The sequence below is a fragment of the Caloenas nicobarica genome, chromosome Z, assembly GCF_036013445.1.
Source record: "Caloenas nicobarica isolate bCalNic1 chromosome Z, bCalNic1.hap1, whole genome shotgun sequence".
Lineage (NCBI taxonomy): Eukaryota > Metazoa > Chordata > Aves > Columbiformes > Columbidae > Caloenas > Caloenas nicobarica.
In genome coordinates, this window is record NC_088284.1 from 20,236,310 (window position 1) to 20,250,620 (window position 14,311).

The window sequence follows — 14,311 nt, forward strand, 5'->3', positions numbered from 1 at the left end:
AAGCCCACAGGGTACTTAGTTATTTTTACCCTCCCAAGACTGCAATGCCAGCAGCCAGAAGATGTTCACATTTGGAAAATTTAGGTAACTCAAACTGATTTGAAATTGCAGTGCTAGGAGCCTACGAAACTGTCATTAAGTCTAATTGAAAAACTGGAGATAACTAGAAACTGGAGCCAATTTTTCAGCCAAAGTTAAAAGGACCATAAAATATGTAGTTACTTAATTTATAAATTAAATGCAGTTTTCACATAAATTAAAGATGCATATTTTAGATCATCTGAAGACAAACACTCCTCCATAGCAAGTTTCACATCATGAGGAAAGAAATCTTTCACCACTACTTGTTCTGGGATTAAAAACCACATACATCTCCAACTAGTTTGTTTTTCATTTCATTCTTCTCTTTTTACCTATGGAGGTCACATCCACATACTGAGGATCTGAGCTGTTACTTCCAATCTCATTCGTTGCCATTACAGTGATATTATATGTTGTCCAGGGATTAGTGTGGTTTTTATCAAAGTAGCAGGAATTGGGACCTGACATTCCATAGTCTGGACATTCGTAGATTTTTTCTTCACTGAAATAAAATTATTTTAAGTGTTAAAAGTTTAGGAAATGAAGCAAAGCAGATACTATTCTAGTAATGGCCTACATTGAGCAAAGATATTTGAAATGTTTAACTTTAAACTTGTATATAATCCCACCTCTGGGAAACATGAATGCTTCATTGCTATTTTTACTGCAGTTGTTCAGGATGAACACTTTTATCTCCTTTTTTAAACATAGGAACACGTTGACAAAAGAATGGAAAGAGAATTTTCTAGATACAGCACAAAGCAATTTTTAAAAATGTTTAAAAGCAAGTTAAAAGGCAAATTAAATACATTCACTTTGACTAAAGAAGAGAAGTTGCTAAATCTGTTCTTTACATATTCCCCCTGGAAAGTACCCTGATGGGCCCTATGGCAGAGGAGTGTTTTATTGATTTTTTTTTTCAGCACGATGTTACTTTATCTGCTTTTTAACATGATTACCTTCACAACGGTCTCAACAAAACATATTTGATTAATTCATCATCTCTTAACTATTGCCTTTATACAAGTTTTCAGCATTTTTAGGAGAGGGATTGTTCTGCACTCAATTAAAGCTGAACTAGGTGAGGTACTACCCCAGGTGTGAAGAACTCCACTAACCCAAAGCACCAGCAGAGGTGGTTCAAGGATGCAATTTAGTCTCACTGCTGTGCTCTATGTACTGCTAATAACAAGGTCTCTTATTTTCTAGGCACATTTGTCCTGGTTCACAAAGAAAAGATGGGAGTAAGGGACTGTACCTGGGAGACAGTGAGCTAAGAAAGGCAACTGTGGCCCAGATCTGGAGTGCTTGGCAGTGCCTGGTGTTCAACACATTTAATGAAACAGAGAAGCACTCCTATTCATCCCTAAACAGGACTATTCTGGGTTGTGATAGGTATGACTTAAAACATTCATTAAAATTTCTGAGATTTAAACATCTGGACTTTCATAAAATAAAAGCTCTCAGATCATTGTTGAGTGTGGTAACTTCATTAAAGACTCTATCTTTCCTGATCAGTTAACACCAAAAGGAGTTTATTTAATTGAAGCAGGGAAGTCTGAGGCTTTACCTTATCTGTTCTGAACCTCACTGGATTTATTCAAAGAAATTTAGTTTGTGAGCCTCCCTGCTTACTTGGCCCTGGTCTGAGATCTCTTGTTTTCAGGAAGAAAGGGCAGTTATACAAAGGAACACAGGTTAAGAAAAGTTGCTAAATATATACGCATTTTACTCTTAAACAGGATGGGGGAGTTGCAGACTTTACCAAAAGAGTAACTTTTGAGAGGCAGTACCCACATCTGATTTTACTCCATTTTGGGAACCACGAGGTTGGCTACAAATCCAGAAGGGGAAGCAACGACTCGCTACAGATTTTCTCCAGATGGGGTTTTTCTGTGTGTGGTAGTGGCAAAGCTCCTCAGCAGGGCTCTGAGGGTGAGCCCGGGGCCTAGGTCCCCATGTCAACCCACTGCAGCAGGGCTGGCTTCCAGCTCTCCACAGCCCTGCCCTTCCCCTCCATGGGCCCAGCTGAGCCAGCCCCAACCTGCAGGCTGACATCCTGGCCCAGCCTGGCCCAGCCCCAGGGATGTGCCTGATGCCCAGGGCTGGGCTGTCCCCAGCCTGTCCTGCTCCCTGGCTGGGGCGGTGGAATGGGACCTGGATGGAGACCCTGCCCAGCCACCCCAGGGGAGACCCCAGAGCCCCATAGTGCTTTGGTGCTCCCTTTCTCAGAGGAGCATGCCATGCAGCTAAAAGCTGTGGGCCTTCTGATAAGATGGACAAACTACACCTTTTCCAGCACGTCTTCAGATCAGTGGGATCTTAGGTCAGATGAGTTTCAGTAGGGACATGCTGAAGGCTTAGGACTGGTGGTATTCATGTTTCCTTCCAAAAAGAGAAAGCCATTCATCTCATGTAACCCTTGTTTGCTCTCTGAGGTTTAACATGGATGCATACAAACACCTTTATAAATTAATATTCTCATTCCCTCATTCTGTCATCATCATCACTTAGTCACTTAAAGAATAGGTATGCACTGCTTGTTACCTGTCCTTGCTGTAGAACAGGGTGTAATTGGTAGGAAGTCCTCCATCTGAGCCAGGCTTCCACCAACAAGAAAAGGTTTCCTTTTCTAGAGAACGACATCTTATTATCTTAGGTTTTCCAGGGTATGATTGACCTAGGGAAGTGCAGAAATCCAGCTAGTTATATTAGAGTTGGACAATGTTTTTTGTTGTTATTGTTGAATGATAAATTCAGCAAAAAATGCTTTTTTGAGGGCAATAAAATTATTTGAAACTATGGACTGAATTTGGCAAATAAATCTGCCCAGAAAAAGGGTCAAAATTTTGAGAAAATTAAATGTATTTTACCTCAAACTTCTAAAATAGTTCACAGAATCACAGAACAGTTTGAGTTGGAAGCGACCTCAAAGATCATTTTGTTCCGACTCCCCTGCCATGGGCAGGGACACCTTCAACTAGACCAGGCTGCTTAAAGCCCCATCCAACCTAAACCTTATCCCAAACTTCTCCCACTATATGGGATTATTTACAAAAAGGACGTTTTCTTCCACTTTAAAAATACTAATCAACCTGCCCTTCAGTTAGTGGGGTCCTACCAACAGTTTAACACTTCCCTGCCTGTGAGGGCCCCAAGTGCAAAGCAGGAGCTGTGGGAGTCCCTGAAGATGGCAGAGATGCCAGCAAATTATTATTATTTTTGTATAACCCCTTGGATGACACACCATTTGGCAAGTAAGCAGCAAGAATTAAGGCCAATGGAACATAAGGGTTTGGATTCACACAGATTCGTGGAGCAGTGATAGAGTAGTTAGGAGACTTGAAATGATGAGTGTTTTACATTAAACAAGTCACTAGATAAATTTAGTGAGAAACTGGATTAAAAATCACAAGGCCTTTGATCCTGTACTAAGCAGCATGAACCTGAATGCTTTTAATTAAAGTAAAATGCAGTGCTTGTAGCTGTTAGTTGTAGTTATTTAAATTATTTTACTTCTCTTTTTCAAATGAAAATTTCATTTTTACTTAAATGTAAATGTGTACAGTCATCTATAAATTAAATTTAAAAGCTTGGAAGTAAATGTAGGACGTTTTCTTTTTTCCTAAAATATCCAACATTCTTATATTCAGGTCATTTTAAAATTTAATTTCACCTTCAACTTTGCAACAGAACCAAAATTCCTCTATTTACACATACTTAGGGTAAATTATAGGTAAGACAAGTAATAAAAAGAAGGAATCAATGGGCTGGATGGGGTATTTTGTGTATTGGAAACCTTAATATATTCACTAATTATTTGAATATTCCCTAATAATCCCAATACATTTAAGAATATTTCCTGTTAAAATTACTCCCCCAACATTGGACACTTTTAAGATTCATCTGGACAGGGTGCTGGGCCACCTTGTCTAGACCATGATTTTGCCATGAAAGGCTGGACCAATGATGATCCTTGAGGTCCTTTCCAACCTGGTATTCTATGAGTTTATGATTCTATGATACTTGCCATTAACTTCTACCAAGAACATTGACCATAAATTTACATGCATTTTGACATAAAAAGCATGTGGCTTTTCAACCTAATCTTACCGCTATTTAATTAAAGTTCCATACCATTATCTCTAACAGTGCTATTCATATTATTCTAATTCCTAAGGAGGTGACAAGCATGAAGTGAATGAAGGGATGGAGTGAAGGCCTTTCACCATTGCCACCACATAATCATTCAATTAATACTATAAAAAGAAAAGAGCACTCAAACAATTTTCAAAATCTCCATACAGACTTTAGAAGAAGGTAATTTAAATATGTACAGGCTCCAGTGGTGGTCATGATAGATCAGGTAAAGCCTCAGACTTTTCTAAATGAAGTGTTTTATGGAAAAAAAAGTGTCAGGAAGTGTTGTACTTACCAGTCAGATCCACTGCAGTCAGAGCAAATAGCAAAATAATTTGAACTGATGATCTCAATTTCTGCTTCATGATGTCTACTTCTCCTCAGGAGGAAATATCAGATCAAGGGCTCACTGAAAAATAGACCATCATGCCATGTCAATGACAATGCTTAATATATAATATGTATCACTTAGCTTGATCAAAGTCCTTTTTGAATTGCAGCTAATTGATTTTTTTTTCTCAAAAAGTAGTGCAAATATATACAGTTCCACTTCAGAAATAGAAAACCTGAATCACAGAGTAGTAATGACATTCTCCAGAATGTCTTTGAATAGTTAGCAGTGCTAGGATTACGATTTCATAGCATTAACAAATCCTGCATATTAATTTTGCATATTGGGATACTGGGTGCTTTTATTAAAGCTCTGACTTCTAGACTCATTAATTTAGCCTTTTAGTAGCAAAAAATACACTTTTATCTCTGTTGGTACGAAGAGCTCAACATATTTGAACTCCGAAAGTCTTGAGAACAGATGGCAAATACAAAATATCTATAATTTATTTAGATGTTTATGATTTTAGCCAATCTCATGACTTCTGAATATTTGGGACTGGCAATGTTGAATTCAGCATCACCTGAGCTAAAGAATGCTTCTCTTTCTGTGCATTCAACTTACAGTTTTTACTGCACTGGAAAAGTCAAGATCAGAGAAAAGAAAGCAAGGAAAAAGTAACATAACTTCACAGTCAATTTATCAGGTGAAAATGCAAGATGGGATGCAATTATGCCTCTTTCTTCAACCTGTAAGGGCCAGAGGCAGTGTTGAGAACTCAGCTGAAATACAGAGGTGCAAGCGGGAAGCCACCAGCAGTGAAGACCCAGTCCCTGTGGTGAGCGGACACCACTAGATGTCCTCAGAATTCTGGTTACAGATCAGGGTGATGGAATTCCCTGTTGCTGCTGGATCTGTTTGCTTTGCCTGAAGAAAAGACAGATTAACTTAAAGCAAACCTCCTGCTTCTCCCACTAATATGCTTCCTGCTTGGAGGTAGTGACTGGAGTCAGCTAGTAGATTCTTGGTAGCCAACCTCACCCTTTGAAACTGAAGAAGAACAATTTACTATCTAAATACGGAACTCCTTACCCTCAGTTTTCCACTCCTATCAAGCACATCTGACAGGTATTTGTATGCTTGAAACCCATTCAGTGTAGCACAGCGTGGGAAAAAGCTGTCCTTTTTGCTGAGGAAAAATTCTTTGTGGTTTATCGGATGACTCAGTTTTCTTTGTGCAATTCCTTTTCTGTATCAAGAAACTATAAGCCGTCAGCATATACATGTTTTCCAAGCACAAAGGCAAATGAAGTATCAGTTAATTTAACTGAGTTTAAAACATGTTTACTGTGGAGAATGTGGAGAAGAACAACAGTTGGCTACATTTCCATCTACCACTTCTGACTAATGAGCCATGTTTCACACATTTAACAGAGCTACAGGCCGCAAAATCGCATCTGGGTTAGTTTTAAGCTCACAGCAAGCTGTGCATATACAGTCAGTATAAATTCTAGTTTTGTGGAAGCACATACAAGTTTTATGACTGTAAACAAATGGCAGGCACAAACATTAGTGTTTAATTTCAGAAGTGAGCTGAAAACTTGGTGTTATTTAATGTGGAGCACAGAACATTGAGCTTATACAAGAACAAGGCATATTTTTCTCAAGCAAAGGTGAAATAATGAGCTACAAACAGCAACTATTTCATGCACATATGATGCCACTTACAATATTTTATTATTTCTAAAAATGGTTGGAACATTTGCAAAATACAGCCTTTCAAACTGAGACTATACTGTGCTTCCCTGTAGGGAACTAGTACCATGATTTTTTTTTTTTTTTTTTACTTTTACAGAGTTATCTTTTCTGTTTGAAGAATTGACAGGTAAGAGAACCTGATTACAGTGAGTAAAATAATGAAATTTGTCAATATGACAAAAAAAGAGAGGCATCATCGAGAAAGATCTGTATTAGAGCACTCTGCAAAGAAAATGTGGTAATTTTGGAAAGAAAGAAGACCTATGAAACCAAATTAATAGAAATAAGATGAAATCAATGCATTTAAAATCAAGTATTTTTCCTTGGCAGTTTTTTAAAAATGAGATGATCGTGAACGACTTCTGTAATGTGGATGTGAAAAAGAACAGGAGAGATACTGGAGAGGAATATGGACCTATTACTGCCACAGACTAAACTCTATGTACAATTTCGGTCACCTATAGTTGGAGAAAAAAAAAAGCCAAGTTAACCAATATAGAACAGATTCAGAACACAGCTACAAAGATGAGCAGGGGACACAGAGGCTGTCTCATGATGGCAATTTAAAGAATTGGCTTTTTACTCCATGCAAGGATGGTTGTCTTCTATAAACATAGCAGGAGATTTGCATCAAAATAAGAAAATAAGCATATGTAAACTCTAGCAACTGGTGGAACAAGAATAGATGGCCATAATTAGCTCACAGCAATGAGTTTCTGGAATAGACTTCTAAGCACAAAATTACCATTTAGTCTTCCTGGGTAGTCTGATCTATTATGAAATATATATGACATCATTGTTTGTGACAGCTGAGGACTGGACTTCGTGATCTAGGATATACTTTCCAGGCCAGTGTTTCAGTTCAAGTTAAATACCTTCAATTACTAACAGTTAGAAAGCTGCGCAGAAATACGAGATGGCTGGATGTCCTATTTTACAGTCAGGATTTAATGCTTTCAAAATATTTTCTATTAACGAATTATCAAAGCCTCTGTTTATTTGAATCACAGAATTGCAGAATGTTAGGGATTGGAAGGGACCTCGAAAGATCATCTAGTCCAATCCCCCTGCTGAGAAGATCATCAAAAGATCATCAAAAGAACATCAAAAGATACAGTTCTATCCTACCAGCAAATTTTATTCTCCTCTCATAGCTGCTTTCGTCAGGAAGTGATATCATAACTAGTGACTCATGCTCACATAATAAGACCGATATAAAAAGTATTTTTTACCAAAGCTACAATAGTGCCATAAGCACTGGCTTGTTCGTATCAGTGACTGGAAAGGATCAGGATAGAATTGACCTTACCTCCTGCGTTAACGAGAACAATGACTCTCACCCAAGTATTTCTACATCAAATAATCATTATTCAAATCATATTTATTATGATAGTCCCGAGAACAAAGATAGAATCCCGCTCTCTTAGGTACTGTACAAAGAAGAGTTTCTGCTTTTAAGAACTGAAAATGTAAATAACCAATTAGTAATACAGCCTGGATGAAAGAGGTATAACAAGCAAATCAAACTTGAATATTTTTGGTTTGAAACTAAAGATTATTTTCGTCACAAAATATTTTCAAAATATCCCATAAACTGGAAAACACCTATGAAGAATCAGTTCTAGAAAATTCTTTTTCAACCAAAGACAACGCATGCAAATTTTCAAGATTCCAAAATTAATAAATATCACCAAATATCAACATTAAGTATTTTGGTTTGAAATTTTCCAGTAGAACATGCTCTGAAATCTAAGCAAATAATTACAGTTGTATTATAACTTTTTTTTTACCAATGAAAACATGTTGCAATTAAAAATTTCTGATAATCTTCAATTATGCACAGAATTGCATTGCAATAAGCAATGCATTGGCACAAAAGCTCTGGCTATTTTGATGTTTCTGGGGGAATATGCTGGTGTAGAGGTGAGGAGAGAGGCTAAAATGCCTAAAACTTTACAGGAAGCAAAGGAACAAGACTTTGAAATTAGTAAAGGGACCACAGTAATGGAAAAAAGTGTGAAAGTTTTATGGAGTGAATCTGAGAGAAAGAGGCAATGAAGAAGGACACAGGATGGGGAAAGAACAAGTCATCTGTTGGCACTGGGCAGCAAAGGGTCAGATAAAGTTGTAATTTTGAATGTATCCAATATCTCCTTTGAGTTTCAAAGCTCCAGCCACTGGATACCAGCCCCAAACAGCCTTTTCTTGGTGAACACAGGTGCTGGGGTTGGGTGGAGGAGAAGCATCTCCTGGATCCTGCAGCCTGCAAGCACCAGCAGCGTAATGCTGAAGAAAGCTGTGACCTTGGCTCTGGCCCAGCTTCATTCCTCCTGCCCACTGAGACTCCAGCCCATGTTGGCCAAGTCTGTGACTGGAGACTCTTCAAAGCTTTATGGCCGTGGTAAGACTGTAACAGAAAGAACGTGGCTGCAGGGGAATAAATGTTCAATCACAAATATGCTCAATAGTTAACAATATCAGTGGGAGCAGAGAAGACTATTGGGCAAATAATTGTTTTCTGTTTCAGTGTTCTCTTTTTCAAGAGGTCCTCAGTATGAGGTCGTAAAAGCAGCTGTTTCTTTGTCTCTTTCCGAGTACATGTTGTATATTTACACTTGAATTATTAAGTGACTGTAAAGTTATTCTGTAAAAGAGCACAATTACTACTCAATCAAACTGATATAAACACTCAACGTCCTATTACTTGTGAACAAGAACATTTCTCAAACGTGTTCCTCAAGCTTCAAACTTGTTGATGAAAGAGCTCTGCGGTTGCATGCTAAAGGCTGCCACTAACACCACACACAGATGAAGTAGCACACTGGTTAGCTAAAGGAATGAAACAATGTTGTCCTAGTAACCTAAAACTGAGGGAACAATACATTTATTTGAGAGAAATCGCTGACAATAATGGAAATAACACAATATTTAACCTTTAACCTTTGCTTTCCTGAGCTTAAAATAATTAAACTTTTAGCACTTCTGACTTATAGCATTATACTCCCTTTAATACAGAATTAAATGGATACACAGAGAGATTTTTTTACCACGCCTAGCTCTAATCTTGGTGGCATTTTGTAGATCTCCTCCCATACCTAATTCCTGAGCAGACTAGTGTTGAACACAATTTACAAACAGATTATTTGCCACAGGTGTTTACATAGGTGGCCTTAACCTCTAACATCAGTAAAAACCACACAGCTTCCTTAAGAGGAGTGTCTCATTACAGAAAGTCAAATGTTCACAACTCTGTTAAGTTCCACACAGATGCTCATCTTCCAGCAAAAATAATTACAGTTTTGCAGTGGCAGAATACTGAAGCTCCTAAAAGCTGCAGTATGTATTCTGAAGGAACTGAATTCAGCCTTTGATCAGGGGTATGAATTTCCCTTCTCATTTCTTAACAATGAATTTCTTATCAACTGAATGAACTAACCTGATCTACACCTCGTCTTCATCTCAGCCTGCTCTTCCTTGGAGATTCTCAGTCGTGGTCAACTGTGGTTTGGATTTTTCATTTGTTTTGCATTATAAAGAAATGAACCTGAGGTTGCAGACTGTGAGATTTCTATGTACTTGTTTACAGAATAAAGACTTACACTGCAATCTCTGGAGGTTAAAGGTAACTTTATTAATTTTTTCATTCTTTAATCCATTCATTCATTAACTCGCTTGCTCTGTTCCTTAGAAACTGCAGGATGGTATTATGTCTCTTACTGATGAATGCATTTCTAAATGGTAATATTGCATCTTTGACAAAGTAAAGAAGACACGTCACGTTCTTGATTCAGTGTTCACCGTATAGCTTCAGTGGCTGTGAAATGTTTCCTTCTTTGCACTCCATCTCAGACTAGATCTGTGGTGTGTGCTATAATTACCAAGTTCTATGAGCTTTATTACACTGGGTAATGACTTTGGAACACTGGAGTGCACACTTGAGTTCTGCTTCTTCAAACTTAAAAAGCCACCATCCAGTTTAGGGGCCAGAGGGAAATGTATGAAGGTAGGGTGTTGGAGTCATCAATTCAGAACTGCTTGCAAGCAAAATAATCTGAATCATAGAATCATAGAATGTCCTGACTTGGAAGGGACCCACAAGGATCATTGAGTCCAACTCCTGTCCCTGCACAGGACAACCCCACAGGTCACACCATGTGTCTGAGGGTGTTGTCCAGTCTCTTCTTGAACACTGTCAGGCTTGGGGCCGTGACACCTCCCTGGGGAGCCTGTCCCAGTGCTTGACCACCCTCTGGGTGAAGAACCTTTTCCTAATGTCCAACCTAAACCTCTCCTGGCACATCTTCCTGCCATTCCATTGGGTTCCATCATTGGTTGCCAGAGAGATCAGCTCCTGCCCTCCTCTTCCTCTCGTGAGGAAGCTGTAGCCGCCATGAGGTCTCCCCTCAGTCTCCTCTTCTTCAGGCTGAACAAACCCAGTGACTTAAGCCGCTCCTTATACGGCTTCCCCTCCAAACCCTTCACCAACTCCATAGCTCTCTTCTGGACACTCTCCAGCAGCTTTATATCCTGTTTATCCTGTGTTGCCCAGACCTGCACCCAGTGCTCCAGGTGAGGCCGCACCAGTGCAGAGCAGAGCGGGACAATCCCCTCCCTGCCCGGCTGGCCATGCTGTGCTGGATGCACCCAGGACACGGTTGCCCTCTTGGCTGCCAGGACACACTGTTGGCTCATGTTCAGTTTGCCGTCAACCAGAACCCCCAGAGAGCTGCTCCACAGCAGCTGCAGAGCTGCTCCACAGCATCTCGTCCCTCAGCCAGGGTTGCTATGTTCCAGGTGCAAAATCCGACACTTGTCCTTGTTGAACCTCATGTGTTTGGTGATTGCCCCGTTCTCCAATTTGTCCAGATCCCTCTGCAGGGCCTCTCTGCCCTTGAGAGTGTTGACAGCTCCTCCCAGTTTTGTGTCATCAGCAAACTTACTTAGTATTCCCTCAAGTCCTGTGTCCAAGTTATTTATGAAGACATTGAAGAGCGCTGGTCCTAAGATGGATCCCTGCAGAGCCCCGCTAGTTACTGGTCACCAGCCCAACATAACCCCGTTTACTAGAACCCTTTGAGCCCAGCCTGTCAGCCAATTGCTCACCCACTGCACTGTGCGTCTACCCCGCTGTGTGCTGGACGTCTTGTCCAGGAGGATACTGTGAGAGACAGTATCAAAGGCTTTACTGAAATCCAAAAATATCACATCGACAGGCTTCCCTTGGTCAACTAGGTGGGTAACCTTGTCATAGAACAAAATTAAGTTTGTTAAGCAGGACTTTCCCCTCATGAACCCTTGCTGGCTGGGACCATTGACTCAGTTATCATTCAGATGTTTTTGATAACTCCCAGAACAATCTTCTCCATGATTTTGCCAGGCACAGAAGTGAGGCTGACAGGCCTGTAGTCATCCCTGTTGCCCTTCTTGTACATTGGGACAATGTTTGCCAGCTTCCAGTCATCTGGGACCTCTCCAGATTCCCAGAGGAGTTGAAAAATCACAGGGAGAGGTCTTGCTAAGCTGTCAGCCAGCACTTTAAGCACCCTTGGATGAATCCCATCAGGCCCCATTGACTTGTAGGGATGTAGCTGGAGTAGCAGACCCCGTACAAGTTCTGGATTGATTGGGAGTTTATTGTTCTCACAGCCATGATTTTCTAACCCAGGGCTATGGGGGCACCCATCATCAGCATTGAAGACCAAGGTGAAGAAAGTATTAAATGTCTCAGCTTTGTCTATGTCCCTGTTCATAAGGTGACCACGCTCATCAAGTAATGGGCCAATGTTATTTCTAGTTTGCCTTTTGCCATTAATATATTTTTAAAAGCCTTTTTTATTGTCCTTCACAGTACTGGCCAGCTTCAATTCTAATTGAGCTTTTGCTGTGCAAATTTTCTCCCTACAGTGGCGAGCGGCATCTCTGTAGTCCTCCCGTGTTGCCAAACCTTAATTCCACTGAACAGGTAATTTCTTTTTTCACTGTATTTCAAGAAGAAGACACCTGCTCAACCAAACTTGGCTTTTTGCCTTGCCTGCTAGATTTTCAGCATTTTGGAATGGCCTGGTCCTGTGCTCTTAGTAGGTGGTACTTAAAAAATGACCAACACTGATTCCAGCACCTTCAAAAGCTTCTTCCCAGGGAATCTTACTAAGTATTTCTCTGAGCAGCCTGAAGTCTGCTCTCCTCATATCTAGAGTTAAGGACTTGCTGGCAGTTTTCCTCCTCTTAGCAAAGATCTTGAACCTGACTGCTTCATGGTCACTGTGGCCAAGGGAGCCACCAGTCACCACTTCTTCCACAAGACCTTCTCTGTTAGTAAGAATCAAATCTAGGAAGGTAACTTTCCTGGTCGGTTCCCTTAGTACCTGCACCAAGAACTTATTTTCCAGATGGTTTAGCAATCTTCTGGACCTGAATCTGCCAGCTGTGTGATATTCCCAGTTGACATCTGGCAAGTTGAAGTCCCCCATAAGGACACCTTTCTTTTCACGTAAAAGAAAACTAACTGAAATTGAAAAGTTTCAATATCTGAAGGCAGATGAAGATGACTTTTTATGCCCAAGTATTTGAAATGTCAGATCTGCATGTTTTAATGGGACAAAGGTTATTCCATAAAACTGTCAAAAAAAAAAAAGAAAATGTGAGTGTCATCAACCTGAAACATCAATGACATTTCTTTTAGAAGTATTTGATATTTACAAGGAATCAAAGAAAAAGCATAAGCATCAGGACCCTTCATGCTCACCCTTTGTATGGTGGACTTCATGGTTAAATTGCAGCAAACTAGTAAATTTTACTAACAGCTGAAACAATTTTAAGCATGGTAATTTTGATCACTAGAAATCAAGCATCAGTCTTTGTAATTAACACCAGCCCATTTTGGTTTACATTCCATTACAGTAAAATTTAATTAGTCATTTCTTGTAGGTGCCCACTTGCCCAATCATATTTGAAATAGTAGAAACATTCATTTTGCATTTAATCCACAACATTTCTCCCACAATCCCTGAAATAAAAACCTTACCCTGACATTTATGAAACGGCAGGAGGAAAACTGCTGTAACTGTGGGTTTTACTTTGGGTAATAACAATACAGTTTTTTAAATCCTTGCTTACATGAAGCCTGACCTTTTCACTTGATGTAAAAATCATTTTTATGGAAACCTGGATCCACAACTTCAGTCATTATTGTTACCTGCATCTTTTCATGTTCCCCTTTCAGTGATGCCTATTATGGTCATACATCTGCATCTTCCTGGCTGCAGGCCCTAGGTAGCAGCATATTTCACAGAATCACAGAATATTAGGGATTGGAAGGGACCTCAAAAGATCATCTAGTCCAATCCCCCTGCCGGAGCAGGTTCATCTAGATGAGATTACACAGGAATGTGTCCAGGCGGGTTTTGAATGTCTCCAAAGGAGACTTCTTCCAGAGAAGGAGACTCCTTAAATTATATTTCATATAATTTAAATAGAATAATCATTGAAAAATAATGCAACAACATTTTAAACGACTCCTTTAATTTAATCCTTGAGTTGTTTCACTGACAGTATGTTGAATATATGATCTGACACTGTTTATTAGATACTGGTACCCAACTTTCATATCCAATTCGGGTTGTTTGTTTAATGGGGCATGGTAGAAACCTAGAGCCAGAACAGTCAGAATTCTGTCTTCCATAAGGTCTCTTTACACTTGAAATTCATGGGCCCCTCAGAGTGCATGAGAAAAGAATGGTTACACCTCTGATAAGGTTGCCAATGTTTTATAACAGTCTTGGCTGGCTATCACCAGCACACTGAACAAAGCAGCTATAAAGCAGCTCAAACACTCAGAAACTATCAGGGCTCTAAGAACCAGCCATGAAAGTGCAAGAGAGGCATGTTTCCTTCCCCCTCCCCGCAGTTTTGTCCCAAGTGCAGCTCAGAGAGTGTCAGGGACTCTGCTTCCAAAGGTGATATCTGGATGAAGAACGGATTTGAGGATTGCCTGGAGGTGGT

The 14,311-nt window shown here is 39.8% G+C and overlaps 1 protein-coding gene across 1 annotated transcript in view; it reads right to left on the reverse strand.

Moving 5' to 3' along the window:
• The window catches only part of PRLR (prolactin receptor), a 146,109-nt gene that overhangs the window by 11,351 nt on the left and 120,447 nt on the right, over positions 1-14,311 (reverse strand). The window contains exons 5-7 of the mRNA XM_065656546.1: positions 4,517-4,630; positions 2,629-2,761; positions 414-583 (exon numbers count right to left, since the gene is read on the reverse strand). Of these exons, the coding sequence (XP_065512618.1) occupies positions 414-583; positions 2,629-2,761; positions 4,517-4,586 (373 nt within the window). The 5' untranslated portion in view covers positions 4,587-4,630. The remainder of the gene's footprint in view (positions 1-413; positions 584-2,628; positions 2,762-4,516; positions 4,631-14,311) is intronic.